Source organism: Phascolarctos cinereus, unplaced genomic scaffold, assembly GCF_003287225.1.
Source record: "Phascolarctos cinereus isolate Bilbo 61053 unplaced genomic scaffold, phaCin_HiC Scaffold_726;HRSCAF=1367, whole genome shotgun sequence".
NCBI classification, from domain to species: Eukaryota; Metazoa; Chordata; class Mammalia; order Diprotodontia; family Phascolarctidae; genus Phascolarctos; species Phascolarctos cinereus.
Genome location: NW_027556098.1, coordinates 145,765,304 through 145,790,011, shown reverse-complemented (window position 1 = coordinate 145,790,011; position 24,708 = coordinate 145,765,304). Strand labels below are relative to the sequence as shown.

General features: G+C 38.2%; 1 protein-coding gene across 1 annotated transcript in view; it reads left to right on the top strand.

Annotated features, from left to right (window-relative positions):
- CFAP221 (cilia and flagella associated protein 221) overlaps positions 1 to 24,708 on the top strand; it is a 99,177-nt gene that overhangs the window by 45,404 nt on the left and 29,065 nt on the right. Inside the window, 11 exon segments of the mRNA XM_020963130.2 lie at positions 4,388 to 4,508; positions 4,595 to 4,706; positions 4,896 to 5,004; positions 6,889 to 6,976; positions 10,354 to 10,443; positions 14,248 to 14,346; positions 17,276 to 17,372; positions 18,895 to 19,028; positions 19,761 to 19,847; positions 20,484 to 20,591; positions 22,361 to 22,495. Of these exon segments, the coding sequence (XP_020818789.1) occupies positions 4,388 to 4,508; positions 4,595 to 4,706; positions 4,896 to 5,004; positions 6,889 to 6,976; positions 10,354 to 10,443; positions 14,248 to 14,346; positions 17,276 to 17,372; positions 18,895 to 19,028; positions 19,761 to 19,847; positions 20,484 to 20,591; positions 22,361 to 22,495 (1,180 nt within the window).

Here is a 24,708-nt window from a genome sequence, read left to right as displayed (position 1 = left end):
TCTGTCTTTTAAAGAATAAAATTATCATTAGGCCAAGCCAAAAACTTAAGCGTGCTGCTTTTGACAGAGATAGATGTTTGGATGCAAATATTTGGATGCTTAAAGCTCCTATTTGCTATAATATTATATCCCCACCCCAGACTTATAATCTGTTTCCTGAACTCCTCATCTATTTCCTCTTTTTATCCAGGTGACCTATAGTTCTGTATGTCTATATCATTGGCAGTCTTCAAACAGAGACTATATATATAATAGTGGAAATTTCTTTCTAGTTGGATTGGACTAGATGACTGTTGAGGTCCCTCCCAACTCTAAAATCAGTGATTGTATTGATCTTCATACAAATGTCTTCTATCATGCTTTCAACTTTGGTTCCTAGATTTCCTCATATGTATATTTCTTCTTGATATACTTCTACTCTGCTTCCTTTTTGAACCATATTCCAGTCCTAGGATTTTCATCTCACTAAGTCTTAATGACTTATGAGGTTGAGTTTACCTCCTTTAATTAGGGTTGTGCATTTGCGTATAGATATTTGAGGCCATGGATTTTACTGGTGGCTACTTTTCTTAGATTTTGTCTTCTGTGATTTTTTTAGGGCCTATTACTAATTGTCTCCATTTTTTCTAACTTTTGTATCCATCTTGATGGAAGTTTGTAGGTAATCTGTTGTTCCTCCCTTTTCTTTTCAGTTTAAAGCCCTTTTGATAAAATTTGCAAGATTCGGCAAATACGTTCCTACCAGCCCTTGTTGGTACACTCCATCCTTGGTTAGCAAGTGTCATTTCTATAATTTAAGCAACGGCTAAGAAATCTTAAGTCCTCTTTTCAGACATCATTTTCTGTGAACCAGTGTTAACAGAACCAGCTGTTCACTTCCAAAATGTGTCTTTCTCTTCTGGCATTTTACCTTTTCTTAACAGCATGATGAAAACACCATCTGTACTCCTAAAATCTCGTTTTTTGTTTTAATCTCCAGTTTCCTACTAAAGACTTAATAATCCTTAATAAAGCTTTCAAGATGGGAGCAACTAGATGGTACAGTGGATAGAGCATCGGCCCTGGATTCGGGAGGACCTGAGTTCAAATCTGGCCTCAGAATCGTAGCACTAGCTGTGTGACCCTGGGCAAGTCACTTAACCTCACTGCCAAAAAAAACCCCAAAAATAAATAAAGCTTTCAATATCATTTTAACTTCTAATATAAAATCCTGTTTGGCTTTTAAAGACCTTAATAACCTGACGCTTTCCTACACTTTACTTCTTAGAATTTACTCCCCTTCATGTACTTGACAAGCCAGTGACATTACTCTCCTTGGTATTCTTACACAAGATGCTCCATCACCCCACTCCGTGCCTTTCCATTGGCTGTCACCACCACCCCCACACCACCCCCCAATGCCTGTAATACCTTCCCACTTCATCTTCACTTTCTGGCTTCCTTCAAGTCTCAGCTAATGTCTCTTCTACAAGAAGCCTTCCCTGGTCCTCATTCTTGCTATTGCCTTTCCTCTGAAGTGGCCTTTAATTCATCCTGCATAGAGCTTATTTTTACATAGTTGTTTGCATGTAGTCTTCCTTCCATTAGATTTTGAATTCCTTGAGGGAAGAGACTGTTTTTGACATTTTTTTGGTATCCCCAGAATTTAGCCCAGTGCCTGACATATATGGCAAACACTCAGTAAGTGCTTGTTGACTTCACTCAACTTTTTGACAATATCATTTGTGCCCACATGGATCACTAGTTTGTAGTACCCATCAGGTCTGACAAGTCTTGAGAGAGTCTCTATAATATATTGAATACATAGCCAGGCAAGTCTGTAGATTTCTCTCATTATTATTAGGTCAACAAATCATTGCCTCTGTACCCCTCAGCAGTAAGTCACAGGTTACCCTACTTGTCTCTTTCCTTTGGCCTGCAACAAATGATTTCTTACTTTATATGACCTGCAGATCCAAAACATTCCTTGAAGGACAGGCTGCTTTTTCCTTCCTCACAGAGTCAAGGTCTCTCTCTTTGGGAAAAAAACAAAAAAATGACAAAACTAAAATGTTATGTATTAGACAGGCCTGTAGACCCTGCTACCTTTTTAGAAACTGTTCTTTGTTTTTATGTTTGAGCCTTTGTTCTATTTTTTTAAACAATCATTTCATCTTCTCTGATAATTCGTAGAAAGGTGTTCTTCAAACCCCCCATATATTCTTCTAGACGGGTGACAAGTCTTCATTTTGAGCATGGATAGCAGTTATTTGGATGAAGCTGACTTTATATAAACATTTTTCCAATTACCTAGTTATCCATGACTTTTCCCCATCCTCCTCTAGCTTATTCAGTCAGTTGTGAAGTCTTATCAGTTAGACGTAGCCAATGTCATTTGCACACCTTACTACCTTTGTCCTTTCTACCACTATAGCCACCACCCATTTTAGTCCCTCCTTAATTTTCATCTGCCCTGAACCACATTCTAGCCTCTCCCCTTTCTAATCTGTCTACCATGCCGCAGTCAATACAATGCTTGGAAGGCATAGATCTGATCACAGCTTCCACACAGAGTCTCAAATAAAATATGTAAGTCCTTAGTCTGGCATTCAAAGACCTCTATAATTTGACTCTTTCACCTTTCGGGACTTCTTTTATGTTACGCTTCTTCATTTGTTCTAAAGTCAAGCTGAACTAGACTACTCACTGTGTGAAAACGTGTCCTTCCCTTTCTTGCCTCGGCATTTTTGTGCATACTATTCCACTTGCTGAGAACAGGATTTATGTTTTTTTTTTCAATTGATAATTTTTTTTTAAAAATTGGCTACCAACAATGATTATGTAAGAAATAGTATAAAAAGCTATCAGGTTTACAAATGAACTGAAAATGAGGCGGGCTGATCATGTAGTGGGAATAAGCATATCTAGAGGCAACATGAAGATTCTAAAAGACCAAGAATAGGATCTCCAACTTATTTTGTAGGTCTTCTGTGGAAGATTTATGGGAAGATATGGCCAAGACTATCCATAGATAGGAAGTCATTGAGAAAGTTTGATCAAGTTGATAGAGGGAGAACCTACTTTAATGAAATGATGGAAATTTGATGAAATTAAGGCCCCAAGTAGTGATTAATTACAAGGGAAAAGGTAAAAATCTGCAAACATGAAAAAAATACAGAAATGTATAAAGTGCCAAATGGTTATTAAAAACAATAAGACACTAAGCCAGAAACTGCTGACTTTGAGCTTCCTAATTTAAAATAATCTCTGGCTCTAGCTCCCCACTGGAGAAAATGACTTCTATTGGAAAATTTAGTGGCAGCCCAGCCATGTCAGTGGGAAAGAAGACATTCATCTCTTTGTGGTTTAATGAGGAAAACATGATGACCTTGGAATCAGAACACCTGGACTCAAGTCCCACTTTTGCTACTTACTAGCTGTATGACCTTGGAAAAGTCACTTCCCCTCTATGGCTTAAGTTTCTTTATCTTTAAAATGAGAGTGCTGGATGAGATGACCTTTTAGGTCTTTTCTAGATTTAGTAACATGATTCTACACTTCTTGCTTTACTGCACTTCCTCCTTTCAAGAAGCTCTAGGATACAACAATATATAAATAAAGTTCTGGGATACCCTTGTTCAAAAGAAGAACTGATTGCTGCCACTCTATGCTGCCACCATGTTTCCCCTGCATCAGTGAAACACACCAGTGGCATACTGGTGCAGGATTTATACTTAGAACTCCATAATTTCCTCTCAAATATTTCAGTGAAACTCCATAGGATTTACTAGAAGAGTTTTGATCCTGTGAAAGTTATTTGCCTATTTTTGTACTAACATTTCTGAATAGACTTTATTCCCTCTGCATCCCAGAATAAACAGTCCCAAAGTTTCTTCAGATATGCCTGGTCTCAGACATGATGGTTTCTCCACAAGTATCCTTGGGTGTTTCGCAGTTACAGAGTATTGTTCTGCATTCATATGTATCTCTTGTGAAAGATTCCCTCTCAGAAATGTAGTAGGCAGTGTTTTACATTTATTGGTGAAATTTATGAATACAAGCTCTTAAGATAGAAGTGTAATTTCTTTAACTTTCAAAACATCAGTTTAGACATTTATTATGTAAACCATTTCCTACCAGATTGCATTGTTTTGTTTAGGTTTTTTTTTTCCTTTAAGGATATAGAAAGAAATAGACCTGGGTGTCTAATTTGATGTATATGGATAAAACGAAGAGTGCTGCTTGTAGTAAGTGGCAAATCAATTGAATTGTTTTCTTATTTTTTCTTCTTATTTTTTTTCAGTTTAGCTGTAGTAATTAGTATTGTACAAGGTCTGGAAAGTTGTCAGGAAGAAGCACTCTTGAATTGCTCTTACAGTAGCGTAATATCTATTGTTCTGACTCACAGGTTAGACGATTTTCAGAAATTAAATGACCTTTCCAAGAAAATTCAAGCTCCTCCTGAAAAGACATACATAGTTGTATCTAAGGGAAAACCACCTGAAAAGGCCAAACCTCCAAAAACTAAGGTAAAATAGCAAAGTACTCTTTTTAATTATCAAAAAGAGTAATATAAAAAAGTTAAATATTTTTTACTATTTACTTTGTCCTGTAGGAAATTGAATACAAAAACTTGAGATTTCCAGTAAATTTATCTAATCCTTTTGCTGTGGCAAGCGTTTTAAACCAAGAAGTAGGAAAATTGAAGGTTAAAGAATTAAGAGAAGGTAATGCAATAAATCTCACAGAATTTAATCTCTCTGAGAAAGGTGAAAGAATGACTGTTTATCCCACCCATGATGTATGCAAACAAACTTTTTTGTTAGCAATTTTGTTTTGCCTTGAACATGTGTTTCCCTTTTGCAAATAATTCTCATTTGATTACTGGCATAATAATTGTTTGATACCATCTGCAGTTTTGCACCGTGGGGATGAATTATTGATAACGAGACAAGTGAAAGAAGCTCTGTTTTTACAAAAAGTCAGATGGGATGCTGCTGAAGAAGCAGAAAACCATCTTAAGTGGTAAATGTTAATCATATGTTTTGGTCATGTGACAGACTGTTTTTAGGTGATGACATGTATATCTGAATCACAATAAGATGTAATGAGTTTTAGTATATTAATTCCCCAGCACAAATTTAATTATTCTCTCCCATATCTCTCCCCATTTTTTTTTTATTCTTTGACTTTAGAGTACTTGGTTCATTCAGAACAAATTAATGGCCAAATTGTATTTTGTAAGAAATACGAACAAAATGGTAGCATAACTTGATTGGGAGATGTAAGGCAGCTGCCCTGAGCATGGCCAGATAGGGGTCCAGAGTCACCGTGGCTGGAGTTACCTCACCAACCCTCTCTCTCCTTGAGGGTCATCCTCATTCATCCTCATTCATAATGCCCCAGAAACATGATGTCCCTGCACCTCGGTTGCCTGCTACCTGGCCTTAGAGTGCCTCTCACCCTATTCTAACATAGGGACATTCTGACATCAGGGTCTCTTTAGAAATAATATGATCTGAGGAGTCTCACAGGGTGGTGTGCAGTTCCTTTAATTTGATTGAGATGTTACTTCCAAGTTATACTTTGTGGGCAGTGGTAAAATTTGTATGAAAAGCCTAATTTCACTAGATTAGTACAAGTACGTCTGTGTATAGGTGGGTGGGTGAGTGTGTTATGGCTAGGTGGGGCAGTGGATAGAGCCCAGTTGGGCCTGGAGTCAGGAAGACTTGAGCTCAAATCCAGCCTCAGACACTTAACTAGCTATGTGACCCTGGGCAAGTCACTTAACCATTGTTTGTCTAATAATAGCACCTACTTCTCAGGGTTGTTATGAGGACCAAATGAGATAATAATTGTAAAGTGTTTAGCACAGAACCTGGCGCATAGTAAATGCTATATAAATGTTATTATTTTAATTTTAACTTTATTTTAATAATAAAAGCTATAATTATTAAGCTAAACTCTTTAATAGAATTAAATAGGCAGTCATTAGACAAGAAATGCCCCTCAAGTGGTTACCTAATGTATTCCTTTGTTTTCTAATATCCCAGACAGATAGCAATCAATTTTAGGAGTATGGATCATCTTGTTGAGAGGGGTAGGGAACTGGAGCCTCGAGGCCATGTATGGCACTCTATTTCCTCAAGTGTGGCCCTTTGACTGAATCCAAACTTCACAGAACAAATCACTTTAATAAAAGGATTTGTTCTGTAAAACTTGGACTCAGTCAAAAGACCACATCCAAGGACCTAAAAGGCTACATGTAGTCTTGAGGCCACAGGTTCCCCACCCCAATCTAGTTGAACCCCCAATCACATGGATGGGACAGCTGAGGTCCAAAGAGGTTAAGTTGCTTGCCCAGAGGTAATTCACCATAGCTAGTTATTGCCAAAGGCAGGGCTGGTCCCCTGGGCTCCTGATTCTAGAGCTAGTATTCTTCCTACTTGGACACTCTGCCTCTCTCTAATCAATTGCACTAGTAATATCCATCACAGTCAGGAAAAACCTTCATCCTGAACCAAAAATATCTGTTTCAGTTTAAGCTTTTGTCCCCTTGTTCTCTGCTCTGTTAATACTGCAGAATCCCTGGTGTCTTACACAGAAACCTGTCAGATAACAGAAGACAATTATTACAGAGACCATCAGCCACAGATGGCTCTCTTCTAGGCAAGATGAGCCCACAGTTTCTCTTAGTCTGTCTTACCTTTTAGCATATTCATTTTGATGACTGATGGAACCTCCCCAAGTTCTTTTTTTCTTGGGGAGTCTCTCTTGTATAATTTCTATATGCCTTTTTAGCGTGGAGGATTATAGATATGAAGTTTTACATTTAAAATGTGACTATGCTTCCATTAATGGCATTTAAGAACTTCCTTTTAAGGACAGAATTTTTCCCCCTCATTACAGGCAGGTACGCCTTGGTAAAGAACGCATCACTTATAGATATAAAATGGAACATGAAGAAGAAGTGAAAAAATTTTGGGACCAATACAAGGTCAGAATTTCTGGTAATTTTATATGAAAAATAGGCATTAAAGAGGATGAGTACATTTTGTCAGATATATGTGTTTTATTAAAAAGTTTATTTCTCAACTAGATTTGGGGTCCATATCATGTGATCCAATAGATTTTTGTCCTCCCTTTTTATTCAAATGTATTGATACATACTATATATTTGCCTGATTGTTAATTTCTCTCTCTAAATGAAGAAAGGATTCATTCATATTGGATTCACACGTGAGTTTAGTAAGTTTCAGTTTTTACATTCTATGTGTACTATTTTGAAAACAAAATTTCAAACATTCCCTACTATAATATCATAATTACTAATTCTTCTCAGATATAGTGTTAGCAACAGTTTTGCAGGCAATGGAACCCAGCTAATGCTGCACACTGGAGATGAGATAAAGGCTTCCACCCATATCTGGTATAGGGAAAGAGCACCTATTTCACCTAGCTTTGAAGTGCTTTAAGCTCCAATGTACCCTTGTCAGGCTGTGATGTTGTTCATTGTGTAGTGTGTGGGAAGCTGAGGGAGTGATGGACAAGTAAGCCTCCAAAAAGCCAGTCGAGGATTCAGCCTTCTTCAGAAATACAGTTAGCCCTTCCACGGAGTGGGGCCATCTCGTCATCCTGATCTATATCTTGCTACTGGACCCAGATGGCTCCAGAGGAGAAAGTGAGGCTGGTGACTTTGCACAGACCTCTCTCACTTAAATCCAATTCAACTGCAGGTAATGGCATAACCTTCCTGATATCATGATCCTCTTCAAGAATGAAGGACAAACAACAATATCCCTCCCACGTCACAAGAGTTAGGGGTGAAGAACCCCTGTGATCTGGAAAATCCATGTAAAATTTTTTGGTCCTCCCTTTGTACCAGAGAAGAAGTCTGAATTTTTTCTTTTTCTTTTATTTTTACATAACCTTATTGGAAATTTGGGTTGACATTATATAATACTATATATGTATTTTATGCATTTCTGAGTTTCTAAACTTTTCCTTTGTCATCTGCTGTCCCTCACGTGTCGTCTGCAGCTTCCACAAAAGTTCCAAAATATTGCCATGTAATTTCTTATGTCGACTTGCGATATATTGAAACCAAAATGGGGAAAGTCAAGACATAGAAGGGCTGACTGCATCCCTACAGGAAAGGCAGCCAAGAACTTGTGGCCTGTCTTTGTTTTTCTGTATGTCCTGTATGGTCTGTGATCAGGTCCTGCATTGCTCTGAACACAGGACAGGGTATAACTGAGAGGAATGTAAGTGGTGACAATGTGTCTTGCAGATTTGGCCCAAGAGCTGTATATCTGATCCTTTACAATTAAACTCTATCTCTCATCCCTAGGAAAGAAGTCCTAGGAGTCGATTTGTTATCAGGCATGTAGCTGAAGATAATGTAAAGGAAACAGCTTGCTCTGCTAAGTTTGTCTTGTATTGATGTTAAAACATCCAAGCTGTTGTCATCAAGATTTAGCCAATATACATATTATTGTATTTATATTGAATTCTAAAGTACCTAATCACGTGAAGAATTTCTTAATTAAAATAGGTGAACATCCTGTTCTTTTTATTCTAGTCCCCTTAAAGAAGAATCTCTTATCTCCAAAAAAAATTATTAAGCTGAGAAGTTAGAATTTTTTATTTCAAATCCAGAGTTTCCAAATGCTACCTTCTGAGGTCTGCCTTGCAACACAGGCCATGGTGATATAGCTTTCTAACTCTTCAGTGTGGTTGAAAAGGACAATTAGAACAACAGAATAAAGCCTGTCTCTAAATGACAAATTAAAGCTTTTCTCTCCTAATGAGGTTGTCCTTAAAGGAAGATTATTTTGGCACCTGATTGATGGAGAATGGGTGGGAAAGAAGAGAGGCTAGTGAGGGGGGAGACCACCTGTGGCCTTGAGGCCACATGTGGCCCTCTAGGTCCTCAAGTGCTGCCCTTTGACTGAATCTAAACTTCACAGAACAAATCCCCTTAATAAAAGGATTTGTTCTGTAAAACATGACCTGTCAAAATGCTGCACCCAAGGACCTAGAAGGCCACATTTGTGGCCACAGATTCCCCACCCCTGGCAGAGGCAGGTGAACCAAGAAGGAAGCTAATATAATAATCCAGGTGTGAAATGATGGCAGGTGGTTCTGCAAATGATGAGAAGGGGATGAATATTAGATATGTTGTGGATATAAATTTGCCAGACTTTGCAACTGATTAAATATGAGGAGTGAAGACAAGGGAAAAGTACAGGTACAAACCTGAGTGATTGGAGGGATGGTGGTGGCCTTAGAAGAAAGAGGGAAGTTATGGGGCAGCTAGGTGGAGAGAGCACTGGCCCTAGAGTCAGAAGGACCTGAGTTCAAATCTGCCCTCAGACAGTTGACACTTACTAGCTGTGTGACCTTGGACAAGTCACTTAACCCCATTGCCTAGCCAAAAAAAAAAAAAGAAATAGGGAAGTTAGGAAGAAAATTGGGGTAATGATGGATTTTGTTTTGAACATACTAAGTTGAAATGATTATCTGGCATATAGATGGATAGGAAAAAGAGCTCAACAGTGCAGAGGCAGGTATTTGGTGAGAAAAGAAAGGACAGAAGTGGGGAATCTGAGACCTCAAGGCCACATGTGGCCCTCTAGGTCCTTGAGTGCAGCCTTTGAGTCCAAGTTTTACAGAACAAATCCTTTTATTAAGGGGATTTGTTCTGTGAAGTTTAGATTCAGTCAAAGGGCCGCACTTGAGGACCTAGAGGGCCATTTGTGGCCTCGAGGCCCCAGGTTCCTCCCTTCCCCCCCACCCCAGACAAGAATAAGAGAAAGATAAAACTTACGCCTGAACTTGTAAGGGAGATGACTTCCTAGTTCAAACAGATATTATCAGTTCCAACTTCCAGAAAAGGACAGGAATAGTTCAGAGGTACAAAAAGTCAATATCCATGGTTTACATCAAGATGCCTCATTTAGTTGAATCAGTTCTAGTCAACTTTACTCATTGAAGGAATATCCATTTGGCTCCCTTTGACTCCCTATTGTCCCCAGAATGGGTGTTACAGGTTTCCTGAAATAGGTTCTTAGGTTTCCTGAAATTCTTGCTAGAACTTTCAAGTACCACAACAAGATTTTTCCTAGACAGCATCCTCTATTAAAAAGTAAGATACCATTTGAGATCCTATCAGTTTAATTATCCTGCATTTTAAATTCCTTTAGTAAGTGTTTCAAATTAGAGGAGCTATGTGGATCTGCCATCCCTTTTCTCTGTTCCCACTAGGTACTCCTTGAGGGAGTTTGATTTTCCCCTTCCTGTTTTTATTCATTTTAAGCAGAATCAACCTTTTATCTACTCTGTATGGAACTGTAATTTTACTTTTTTTTAAAGGTAGCCAGAGGAGACCCTGTTTTGGAACAGGAATTTCAACGCCTCAGTTCAGAAGTTATCCATACACGAATCTATAGAAAATTAGAAGAGGTATTTCTCTTTCACTTGTTTGACATGTTGTGGTTGGACATTTATGTGTTTATGTATAACGTGTAAATCTTTTACTAACTCCTTTTTTCTAGGAGGCATTTGGTTCAATATTGTGTTAATATCCTTTTGTTTTCATTCAATCAATTAACAAGCATTTACTAAGTAAATATATCTATCACGTACCAGGCACTGTGCTAAATGCTGGAGAGCCAATGGCAAAACTAAAATAAGCCTTACACTCAGGAGCTTGGTATATTCTATCAAAAGAGACAACATGTACATGCACACATGTATGTATGTGTGTGTGTATATATATACACACACATATACACACATATACATATATACATACACACATACATACACATACATACACACATATACACTTGTATTAGATACAAGGTGACTTGGAGGGGAAGGCAGTAGCAGATGTGGGGGAATCAGAAAAAGCTTCCTCTAGAAAGTGGTTCTTGAGCTGATCCTTGAAGGAAATTAGCTATTTTAAAAGACAGAGATGAGGAGACAATTTATTCCAGGCATAGAGGATAGCCAGTATAAAAGCAGAAAAAAAGGAGATTGAGTGTCATGCATAAAGAATGTTAGGAAACCCAACTTGGCTAGACCACAGTGTGTCTGGAGAGAATGAGGTTTAATATGGCAGGGGAGGTAGATTAGGGCCACACTGTGAAGGACTTTAAATGCCAACCAGAAGAGTTTATATTTGATTCTAGCACTCAGAGGGAACCACTAGAGTTTATTGAGTAAGGAAATGATAATGGCCAGATTTATGCTTCAGGGAAATTACTTTGGCAGCAGTGTAGAGGACAAATTGGAGGGAGGGCTATTTCAGCAGTCTGGCTAGCAGGAGGTGATAAGGAGGTGGCTGTCTAAGGGGAGGAAAGGAGATAGTGGCAAAAATCTGACAACTTGTGGGTGGATGCAGTGAGAGTGAACAGTTGAGGTTACAAAACCAGATAAATGGAAGAATGGTGGTGCCCGTAACAGAAAGAGAGGAAGAAAGGGGGAGGGGGTGAGTTTAGGGGAAAACATATTGAGTTCAATTAGACTGAACATCTGTGGGAGGCATTTAAAGGACATCCAGTTTGAAAATGTCTGGTGGGCAACTGAAGTTGTGGCACTCAGTAGAGAACCTAGAGCTGGAAATACCAATCTAGGATTAGCGTAGTGCTAATAGTTAAACTCATAATAGCCTTTTAGGTCTCCTCGGGAGAGATTAAATAGGAAATGGTAGGAAAAGAAAAGGAAAGGAAGGGAGAAGAGAAGATAGCCCAGAACAGAGCCTTGAAGTATACCCATCATTAAGGGGTGTCATGTGGGTGTCGGTGCAGCAAAGGAGGCTGAGGAAGACTGGTCAGATGAATAGGAGGAGAGCCAGGAAAGGAATGGTGTCATGCAAACAGAAAGAAGAGAATATCCAGGAAAATGGAGAATGGCCAGCAGTTTTAGGTGCTGCAGAAAGGTCAAGAAGAGTAAGGATTGAGAAAAGAATTTTATCTCATAAATCCTGATGTGCCCCTGTTCCCCTCTGACCTAACAATTTCACAGAGCAAGATTCTAATGAGAGATCATGGATGAGAAGGTATTTGAAAACTTAAAAATTCCATCTAAGCATGAAATGTTCTTCTCATCTACTGACTTTATGCATAGATGCATACATGTCAATTTCTAGCCTTGACCTTCTCCCCCACTTCCCAGTGTGATGTCACAAGTTCTCTACAAAACGCCCAGAAGTCCCTGATCACTTGACACCATGTTGAAAATGGAGTTCTTTATAGTCCTCAAGTTTTATTTCATCCTTAAGTAACCTCATGACTTATTGCACTCTTTAAATTATTTTGAGTTCCTTTTCTCCTTCATCCTCACATCTGGTCAACACAAAGCCCTGCTAGTTCCTTTTCCTCAAGGCCAGTCAGACTTACTCTTTCTTTTCTACTTCCAAAGCCTCCATTACAATCTTAGCCTTCCTTATCTCATACCCAGACTATGATAGTGTCTTACTGACCTTCTTGTCTCTAGATTTCACTGATACCGGAATACAGTTCTCATCATTTTCCTTACTCCATTTTCAAGCTTAGGAACCTCTAATGGCTTCCTACTAGATATAATATTAATCTCTTTCACCAATTCAGTTAAATTTAATTAGCATTTATTAAACATTTACTACGTACAAGACACCATGCTGAGCACCAGAGATGCAAAGACAAGAATCAAAAGTACTTCTTGCTCTGAAGGAGCTTACATTTAATCCAGGGGTTGAATGGATACAACACTTAAACAGATAAGTAAACATAATATAATTTGAGAAGGAAGAAATTACTAACAATCAAGGGATCATGAAAGATATCCCATAGGACATGGCACCTGAACTTAGTCTTGTAGGAAATAAAGGAATCTAAGAGGAGGAGGTAAGGTAGAAGTAAATTCCAGACATGGAGGAACAGCAAACAGGCCAGTTTACCTAGAATGGAGAGTGCATGGAGGGCATTGATGTGAAGTATCTGGAAAGATAGATTGGAGTTGGGCTTTGAATGGCTTTAAAAGTCAAGGTAAAGAGTGTATTTTATCCTAGAGACAATAGGGAGTCACTGAAGATTCTTAAGTAAGATAGTGACATGGTCAGATCTTTGGTATAGGAAGAATATTTTGTTTTTGGGGGGTTTTTAGGCAATTGAGGTTAAGTGACTTGCCCAGGGTCACACAGCTAGTAAGTGTCAAATGTTTGGTCCAAGACCAGATTTGAACTCAGGTTCTCCTGACTTCAGGGCTGGTGCTCTATCCACTGTGCCACCTTAGCTGCCCAGGAAGAATATTTTGGAGATTGTGTGGGGAGGTATTTTGGAAAAAGAAGAGGGGGAGCAGGAAGGCCACTTAGAAGACAGTCACAACTGTACATGCTAAAGGCGATGAGCACTTGAAATAGGATGAAAGACATGAATGGAGAAAAAGGAATGGATGTGAGCTAATGTTGAGCCAGAATCAGTAAAATGTAAACTGATTGGCTTTTAGTGGAGGTGGGGCATGAAAAGAATGGAAATAAGGAAAAGTCAAGGATGACTCATCATTAGGCCAAGCCAATCTTAATATCCATAACATGTCTTGCTTGTATCTGTACCATTCCTCATCTCAAGAACATCTCCTTTTTCTGTGAATCTATGTTTGTTACTTTTTATCAAAACCTAACTCAAAGCTTACCTGCTCCAAAAAGTCTTCTCTGACTAACCTCAACCCATTTGACTTATCTCACATCTCTTTGCACTTTTGTGTGAAATTTATTTTATAAAGAAAACATTTGGGAATCTTTTTTTTTGTGAGGCAATTGGGTTTAAGTGACTTGCCCTCATTTGGGAATTCTAATAGGAATATTAGGGTCCGTTCTCTGACCATCATAACTTTTGTGCTCACTTTCTGTCCTGCTGTAGCTATATTCCCCTCATTTTTGTGTTTGTAATTGTTTCTCAATTATATACATATATACATATGTACATATATATATATGTATACACACACACACGTATATATATGTATATATATATATTTACACACACATACATATACACACATATGTGTTGGTCCTCCCCAGTAAAATTATAAGGTCCTCAAGACCAGAGATTGTGTCTTCTTTCTTTTGTCTCCCCAGCCTGACTGATTTCCTCCCAATGCTAGACATACCATTGACTCTTAATCAATGGTCTTTGGATAAGATGGATTAATGAATGGATCAATTAATATTGATCTAGTTTACATCGTGAGAAATAATCATTTTCAAAATTTTTCTCCGTACAGAAAAGTCCAGAATTTTCTCCTAAATTTGATCTTCTTGTTAATAACCCTTGGCTGAAGAAATATATGAGACAAAAGAGATTCCAACAAGCAGCACGAAAGGTAAGGTTGCTAGCTAACATGCTGGAATAGGACTCTTTTAGTCATCAACACAGAGAAATTGTAGAATGGGTTTGAGATATTTGGTTTGGTTTATTTCTAAAGAAAACAATTCTGAACTGAAGTAGAAAGATGAGGCTATTCTCTCAGTCTACCTGTACAGATTTCCAATGGACTTGGCATTAGAGTGGGCCTTTCTGCCCCGCTCTAGCTATTTTCATGGTCAGATTAATTTTCTTGAAAAGCATCCTTTATCAAGTCACTCTTCCGCTCAAAAGCTTTTAATGGTTCCTCACTCCCTACAGCATAAAATTCAAATTACTCAGTTTTGTATTCAAGGCCCTCTACAATCTGGTCCCATACTTGTCTTCTTTGGTTCATCCTATTGTTCTCCCATTATTGCATTGCATCAAATCTCATTTGTAAGAGTCTCATTAAAGTTTTTTTTTGTAATTAATGTTTTAGACTACATTATGAGTGGCATGCAACAGTAATCAGGATGTCCAGAAGAAAAAAGGGTTTGAGATGCCTATAACACCTTGTTTGAGATGCCCAATAAGGAATTAGAAATGAGGGATTGTGGAACCCAAAATTTTAAAAACAAAAGTTTAAAAAAATGTTTTCACATGCAACTGGGAAATAAGATATACAGGAAATGGAGTATAGAAATCTATCCTGCCCTACAGGAAAATTGAAGGGGAAGGGGATAAGAGAAGGGGGGGAGAGATAGAAGGGAGGGCAGATTAGGGGTATTCAGAATGCATACCATCTTGGGGTGGGGGAGGGACAAGATGGGGAGAAAATTTGGAACTCAAAATCTTGTGGAAGTGAATGTTGAAAACTAAAAATAAATAATTTTTTAAAAAAATTTAAAAAAATAAAAATGAGGGATTGAGGATCAGAAGAGAGACTAGAACTAGATATATAGAGAGCTAGTAATCACATAAATATAGAGAATAATTGAACCTCATGGGGACTAATGAGGTCACCAAGTGAGACAATATAAAGAGAAAAGAGAAGAGAGCCCAGGTCAGAGCTTTAGGAGATACCCATAATTAGGGAGCATGCCAGAAAAGGAATGATCATCGGATGGGAGGAGAATCAAGAGAGGGCAGTGTCACAAATACCCAGAGAGAAGAAAGCATGAAGGAGGAGAAGGTGTCAACAGCCACAGAGAGGTCAAGAAAAATGAGGATTGAGAAAAGGCCATCAGATCTGGCAACTAAGAGATCACTGGTAACTCTAGAAGAGGTCATTTTCTCAGAGAGTTTAGAAGAGAATACAAGAAGAGGATGTAGAAGGTTGTAGATGACTTTTGTCAGAGAACTCTTTCTATAGACCCAGAAGGAGAAGCTAATTTCAATTTTCAACTGTAGTTACTCATTCTAAGTGCCTAATAACCTATTTCTTTTAACTAGCTTTGTTTATATTTCTAATTATCTTGCTTCATGTTTTTATTGTAAGCAATATAGTATAATAGCACTTCCTGTTATGTAAGAATTATACGTTCTAAATAAATAAAAACCAGTGGCATAGACCATCACTCAGTAACAGCATTCCTACACTTTGAAAATGGGAGAGCTTTTGGTGTTATTGGTCATGTGTACAAAAAGACTACTGTATATAAACATAAGTCCATTTAAAAGTATGTCTTCATTAAACTCTATGATCTGTGATATTGTCATGGAGTCTTCTTCCCATGGACATGGATCACAATCCCCTTATGATTTGGTAGGTGACCATTGAGAGTTGGTATAGTCAAAAAAATTGGAGAGCCTCAAGCCACCCTGGTGATGGCCCTCAATAAACATCACTGGGCTGTTTCTTATAGCAGTGGCATGAAATTCAAATAGAAATGGATCTCTGTGGCCCCATATTGACTGAGAAAACCACAAATTAACATTTTTTATGTTGCATTATATTCTTAAGAATTTCCCAATTACATTTTAATCTCATTTGGACTGCTCAGGAGTACATTGTGGGCTGCTTTCATGTTTGACACCTCTATCTTAGACAATAGATTTTGCTTGCATAGCATTAGAAAAATCAGCATCACCTCCATTTCACAATGAAACATGACTTAGGTGCTTAAAGTGGGGTGGGATAAAGTAGGATTCAATTTTGCCTCAATTTTTCTGTCTTCAAACAAAAAAAACCTTTAAGAATAAAGCACATATTTACAAAATCAGAATCTCAGAATTGAAAGGGGCCACAAAGATCTTCCCAACTAATACCTGTAAGGGATTCCTCTCTCCAATAAATGGACTTTACTTGATGACCTCTAGTAAGGAATAATTCCTACTTCACAAGGCAGTCCATTCCCCTTTTAGATAGCTCTAATTTTTAGGAACTTTTTCCTTGTATCAAGTCTAAATCTGACTCTCTACCTACAACTTCTCCATTTTGCCCCTAGTTCTTCCCTGTAGAACCAATTAGAGCAACTCTAAAGTCAGGTCTTTTTTCCACATGACAGTCCTTCAAATTCCTGAAGACATTTATTGAGTTTCACCTCCTTTCCCTTCAAAAGTCTAAACATTACCACTTTTTTAAACCAATCTTCACAAACTCAAGGCTCCTCAACTCTCCTAATTTTCTGGGCACTTTCCAGCTTGTTGTTATTTTTCCTAAAATATAGTGCCCACAACTAAAAATAGTACTTCAGATGTACTTGGACCTGGTCAGAGTACTATGGTACTATCACTTCCTGTAGTCTGGACACAATGCTTTTCTAAAAGCAGTTGCTTTAGCTTTTTCCCCCATTGTATCACACCATGGGCTCATCTCCAGACTTTTATGCATAACCATTTTAGTTCTTTTACTTTATAGGTTTTTAGTTGGAAAATGACTTAATTGTAACATATAAAGCCAATTGAATGCCAAGTTTGACATATGTAGATTATTAATTTGAAAACCTTTTTTTTTATAATTCTAGCTCCTGATTCGGGAAAGATTATATAAAGTATTAAATAATCTTCATAAAATAGACAAACAAATGATATTAAGAAAATTTGAAGAAGAAAAAAGAACAGGTTTGGCTAACACTATATTTGTGCTAGTATGGTAGGTCTCCATCACACCCTCTAGGAATGAAGGTCCTTTATGCTGACAACATCCGTATTAAAATATTTTAAATAATCATAAATCATGCAAAATCTAGCCATATTTAGTTACAGCTGGGCAATTTGGTGTAACAGAGAAAGCGGTGGACATGGAATCCAGAGATTTGAGTTTCAGTCTCTCCTTAGACAATTATTAGCTGTGTGACCCTGGGGAAGGGAATAAGCATTTATTAAGTGCCTCCTATGTGCCAGGCACTGTGCTGAGCACTTTACAGACATTATCTCATTTGATCCTTCCAACACCCACAACGTAGGTGCTGTTATGATCCTCATTTTATAGTTGAGGAGGACTGGTTAAGTGACTTGCTCAGGATTAGACAGCTAGTAAGTATCTGAGGCTGAATTTGAACTCGGGTCATCCTAGTGCCAGGTCCAGTACTCTATCCACTGCGTTGCCTTGATGCTTCATGATATAATACAGTAGTAACTACATCACGAGCTTGTGAGATCAAATAACATCTTAAAGCTTTATGTAGACATCAAGTAGCATAATCATCATTATTACTATTATTAACATAGTAATCCCTTTATCTGATGTCCTAAAAACCATGCCTCCTATATTATTTCTACTTTGATATTGAAGTTGCTAATCAAAGAAATGTGCCTTTGCTAACAAGGAATCACTGTGCCGATAAATAAATATAGATCTATATAAAAATATTTTGAAGCACGCCTTTAATGTATTCTCTATGCCCTGGCAAAGACAAAGTGTACATGGGTCAGCAGAGCGGCTATTGAGAGTAAAGTTTGCCATTTCAAAGGGGGGGGGGAGAATGTGTGTGTTTTGGATAGGGAGGAATATTTTTCTTGTATTTCTTCTCACAATAGCCTAGAGAGAATAGGAAGCAAAGGGGTGTGGTGGAAAGAGCACTGTCTCTAGAGTTGGGGAACCTATGTTAAATTCTTGCCTGTGTTGCTTGCGTGACCTCGAGCAGCTTACTGACCTCTCTGGCTCAATTTCCTCACCAGTAAAATGAGGTAGTTTGACTAGATGGCCTCTGAGTTCCTTTTAGTGCTAAGCCTGTGGTCTTATTGTGCCACATTGCAACCGAAGGAAGAATGGGATGTGAGAAATGTATATGAATGTATATATAGTATTTTTAAGAGACCTAATAGGAAGAGCACTGTGAACAGACCACATTTCTAGTCCCAAGTTTGTTGTTACTAATTCATCTCGTGACCATGAGTAAAAGTTACTTTACCTCAGTGAGCCTCAGTTTCCTCACCTGTCAAATAAGAAAGCTAGAGTAGATTATTGAAGTTCACATTAACAGGTAGCTGGAAAAGACCTTAGGGATCATTTGGCCCAACTTCATTTGACAGATAAGGAAACAGAACCTAAAAGGTGAAGGGTGTGATTTCCTGAAGGTCATGCTTCTCTAAGGCTGTTTTCTAACTCTAAGATTTTATGATTTGTTTTTCCCCATCACAGAGTTTGGATCAAAATCCATCTTTCCATTTGCTGTAAGTCTAGATGAACCTTCCTTCTATTTTCATTTGACAAGAGAGCAAGTATTGCCTTTTCAATTTCCTTCTCATTCTTCTGACCAGAAGTTCGATGAATTGGTAGGTTAAAAGTATATTTGCAGAAGTTTTTGGAGATATAAGTGCTACATAACTAAACTAATAGACTTATATTTCTCATCCTTTAATAATTGGAATGTGATTAACAAATCATTGCAAATTAACCCTTCAGTAGAGTCCTACATTATGCTTCATTGTGGCATTGAAGTGGCTGGGTTGTCTCTGACTCTCTTGGTTGAGCACAAGCAGGCCCGGCAAAGATGGCGGGACATTGACTTAGGGGCCCAAAGATGGTCTGTTTTCTGAGGACTAGCCTAAGCAAATTCAAAGGCTCCTCGCCAGGTTGGCTTCTTGCTATTGAATTATTTTGGTTATTGTTAACTCTTGAAGACAATCTGCTAAGGGAAATTGCACCTTGTATTATTGGCAGAGGAAATATACACAAACATCATTGAACTCGTAGATTATTGATATGTTGGAGTTCAGATTAAACTGCTCAATAAAAGCAACTAACTATAAATTATTAAATGCCCATCACATCTTTCACAATGATTAGCACTGGCCCAGGAATGCCTTGTTCAGGCTAGAGTTACTCCACCTCACCCTTAATATCCTCATCTGAAAAGTAAACATGATACAAAATACATACAAAAGAACCTTTGAAAATTGATTATCCTATGAAATTCATATTTAAAAGTATAATAGACAGGGGGAAATATTTCCATATTTACTTAGTGTTGATTAAATTACATTTATGTCATTAATTTTTTTAAGTTTCAGACTCCTGGCGGACTTGCACTGGTGCCCATTAAATCATCAGAGGTTCAAATCAAACAATCTCACCAGTATCTTAACTTGCAGGTTGGTCACATTTCATGAAATACCTTGTCAATGTGTTGTTTAAACTACTTAAGTAGTTTTGATTATGAAAAAAGGAACAAAATATTCTTGAATTAATCAAGAATTGTTTCATCTTTTTAGCCAGCAGATGGATTACACATAACACCTCCAATTTCTCTCTCTATCCTGCTGTTCTTTTATTATGACTAAAAACCAGTAGGGCATATTGGAGAGGTAGCTGGCCTTAGAATCAGGAAGACACAGATTCAGTTCTTCTTGCCTTGGGTACCTAGATTGTTATGTGACTATGGGCAAGTCACTTAACCTCTCCGTGGCCCACACAATTCTCTGAGACTATCAGTTGCAAATGACTTGCCAGTCCACATCAGTAGAGGAGTTTTCTCACACCAGGCAGCTCCCCACACCAATGAAACCACAGGTCCGGACTAATAAAAAAGGACATGATTGGACCATAAAATGATGGTCTCCACATGTGTTACACCAAACTGCCATTTATCATATTTCTCTTAAGCTGACCTTTGCTCGTAAGTATCATCAGCTCTTTGAGTAAAGATTAAGAATAATAAATTTACGTTGCAGAATATTCAAGTTCAACTACATCTTGCATTTCAGTATTTATTATTCTTTGTTTTTCAGGTTCCTCAAGTTTACAGTATCATGGGTTACAAACCATACTGTATCCAGCAGTGCTCATGGAGTTATAAATCTCAAAAACTTGCGCGACCTCTAAAACAGGGAATTATGGTAATATGTCAAAATCTTTAATAATCACTTTCAATTGGGAATTTCAATATGTAATTCTGGAACCAAATATAACTCATTTTTTTGCAAATAATTTGTTATAAATGTAACATCAAACAGCAATATAACTAAACTTGACTAGTAATGATTAACATTTTGACCAATTTGAGTTAGTTTGTTTGGGTTTTTTTGGAGGGGGCAATCGAGGTTAAGTGACTCATCCAGGGTCACACACCTGGTAAGCATCTGAGGTCAGATTTGAACTCAGGTCCTTCTGACTCCAGGCCATGTGGTGTATTCACTGTGCCACCTATCTGACCCCCATTTTAACTAATTTGTAAGGTATTATAACTTTTTGGCCACTCCATGTTGGTGTCTATCAAGATTTTTTGTTTGTCCATTAATTCTCATTCACTTTTCCCCCTTTATAGTCATAATTAGTGTTCTTCTGATACTTTTTTTCCTTTGCATTATTTCTTAAATATCTTTCCAGGCTTATTTATATTCTTATACTTGTAATTCTCAATTGCACTATAGCGTTCCTTTACATCAATCTACCACCATTTATTTAATCATTTCCTATTGTTGGACATTTAAGTTGCTTCTAGTTTGTGTGTGTGTGTGTATGTGTGAGAGATTACAAATAATGTTTCGGAAAAATCTTTGGATTTTTTTGTTTTTAAATAATATTTTCAAAGCATATTCTTAACAATGAAATTATTGGGCCTAAGGATTATGATTATTTTTGTTACTTTTATTGTACACTACCAGATTGCTTGCTATATAGATTCTAGGAGTTGACAATCCTACTGGAAATCTTTCTCCAAAATGCTGCCAGCATTGCATTTTGCTACTTTAGTTATTTTTGTGAATTTGATGGGGTGAGGTGGTCCCTCTGAACCCCCTTGAATATCAGTGAGGTTGAGCATTTTCACATTATTGTGAATAATTCATGTTTTCTTTTTTGAAAATTATCTGTTCCTGTCCTTTGATCATTTGTCTGTCACGGATTGGAAGTTACTTTTGTGAATTTTTAAATGTTAATTATATACTTTAGATAGCAAAATTTTTAATATGTCATGTGCCATAATGAGTTATGGTTCATCAGAAAAACGTCTGATGGCTGATCATGCAGCAACCCTCTTTGTCAAATTTATGGGAGGACATGGGTTAGTCACATGGGGTGGGCAAGCATGGATGGGTATGATCTATATCATTGGAGGGAAAAATCCATATTGATGAGATCATATATCCTCTAATATACTTTTTCTTTTAAAAAATTTTAATAAAATCAAGCACATATAAGAAAACAGCAAGGTAAAATGGATAGAGTGGTAGACTCAGAGTCAAGAAGAACTTGGCTTCAATCCCCCCTCCAGCACTTAGGAGAGGTATGACCGTGGACAAGTCACTTAAAGTCTTTAACCCTCAGGAAGTTGTCTAAGTTTTAGATGGGTTGCATTCTGCATCAGCGAAGGGAGTTTCCTCACTGGTGAAATCATGGGTCCTCAATGTTTTGACAAGCTTATCTATCTTGTCCCTAATAATTCTTTCTATCTGTTGAATGGAAAATAATACACCTTTTTGCAGTTGAGATAAATGCATTATTCCATTTTCCTTCCATCTTTTTTAGTGTGTTTATCTTACATCCAAGTTTACCTTTGAGCTGGAATTCATGGAAGTCTGTTTTAAGATGTTACCGAATCATGTTAATTAAATAATAAATCTTTTCCCCAATTTTCTTTAACACTTTTTTTTTGGTCGTTTTAAAGGAGGAGATAATACCTATGGCGCCACCACAGCAATTTGAAGACAACGCATTGTCCTATGGAAAGTTATCGCTGTTGAATCTGACGCCCCCTGGCACTTTGCTCAAGCCTCCATTCTATCATCCACTCTGTGTTTTTGTAAGCAGAAGCAGAAGAAACTTGGTCTCATTGTGCCTTGTTGCATTTTGATAATTTCTTTAGGAGAAAACAAAGGGAATTGGCATTTCTTAAGTGAATTAGCCATATCTGATCTTTGAAATTGAGTTCTAATGGTTGATTTTTAGAGGATTTCTTTCAGCTTTGCCACCATTAATAACTCTGGTGTTCTTTTGATTCAGACAGTACCTTAAGATGGATGCTCTGGCCTCCGATCACTCTGGCAGGAGTTGGTGAGATGCCGTCAGAGTTAGCAAAGTTAACCTTTCTCCCTTTATTTCTTGAAGATGACAGAGCTGGAAGAATGTTAGCACTGAAGGGATCATCAGGTTCACATGGTCTGACCCACTCTTTTTCAGATGAGGAATCTGAGGCCCCTCTGAATATGAGCCCAGGTTTTCTGTATCCCCATAATAACTATCTGTGGTTGGGTTCTTTCTCCTTTGCTTACTCTTTTTTTGTTTTGTTTTGTTTTGTTTTTAGCAGCTATTGCTGTAATCAAGTTGTAGTCCCTAGGTATGGGGAATAATGCCCCAAGCCTCAGGTCCTTCTTACTGTTATTTCTTCAGGAAATAACAGTCTTCAGCTGACCTTGGGCTCTCCACTCCTAAGCCCGGTTAGAGCTCCCAGCCACACTGTCCTACAGATGATCTTGCTCCCTTCGGTCCCTCTAGTGGCTGCAAACTACGGCGGTCCCCTGCGCCCTGGGAGTGAAACCAGGGACTCTGCTCTCCTGCCAGTGCCCACAGCCAACAGGCTCTTTGCCCCTCGCTACTGCACTCACCACGTGTGTGCTACCTCCCTCTCCCCACAGCCACAGCCTGGGACGCATCTGGTCAACACAGCTATGCTTGGTCCCTTGACAGTGGAAGGTCCTTCAGTTTTTTCATACTCAGCCATCAGACCCCCCACGCTGTCTTCTAGATGAAAGTTTCTAAGGCTGAGGCTGCCTCTCAACTCAGCTTCCCCCAGGCCTTGCTTGTTGACTCTGCAGAGTTGGCCTGGAGGTATTTGCGCTTCACTTAGACCTAACCTCTGCCCCGGAGACCAGGTCTTTCCTGTAGTCTTCTCAAATTGTCTTAGGAGCACAACTGCTTTACCCCACGTTTATGTCTGCTGCTCTGAGGCGATGTTCTGTCTCTTTTTTGTGGAGGAAATTTGGAAAGCTGAAAGTTTTCTGATCTACTCTGCCATCTTCCCAGAATCTTCTCTCCCTATTGCTTTCAATGATACCACCCAGTCACTTAGACTCCTCACTCTCTCATCACGCCCATATCCAGTCTGTATCTAAGCACTGCTATTCTACCTTCTCAACATCTCTCATGTATACTCTCTTCTGTCCTGTCACTGCCATCATCCTGGTTGAGGCCCTCATCTCCTCATGCCTGGACAATTACAATAGCCTGCTGGTTGGTCTCATGCCTCAATTGTCACCCCCCTTCAGTCCACTCAGTTGTCGAAGTAATCTTCCTGAAACATGAATCTGTCATCCCCTGCCATTCAGTAAATTCCAGGAACTCCCTATTACTGTAGGATCAGATATAAAACCCTCTGTTTGGCTTTGAAGCCCTTAATAGTCTGATTTCTTTGTACCTTTCCATTCTTCTTTACCCCTTAATTCCTTCCATGTACTCTATGATCCAGTGACACTGTCCTCCTTCCTATGGCTGGGCTCTTCCCTAGCTGACTCTCATCATTTGAATGTCCTCCTTCCTTATCTCTGCCTCCTTGTTTTCCGTGGGTTCCTTCAACTATCAAACTAAAATCCAGCCTTTTATAAAAACTCATTCCTGTTTCCCTTAATGCTAAATCCTTCCTTCTTAGGTTATCTCCAATTTAATATATATGTGTGTGTGTGTGTGTGTGTTTGTATATGTGTACACATATGTATATGTATATATACATATACACACATACATATATCATATGTATATAGTTGTTTGCATGTTGTCTCTCCAAATTAGACTGTGAGTTCCTTTAGAGTCGAGACTGTTTTTGCATTTCTTTGTATCAGCACTTAGGACTGTGCCTCGAACACAGTAGGCGCTTATTAACAGTTTATTAGCTTGACAGCATCAATATTACATGCATTACATAATACTGTGAGAAACCCAGCCTGTGTTGACATCACTGAGGAAATAACTACATGTCAGAGAACTGAAATCATGCAATTTGTGCAATTGTTCAGAGTCGAC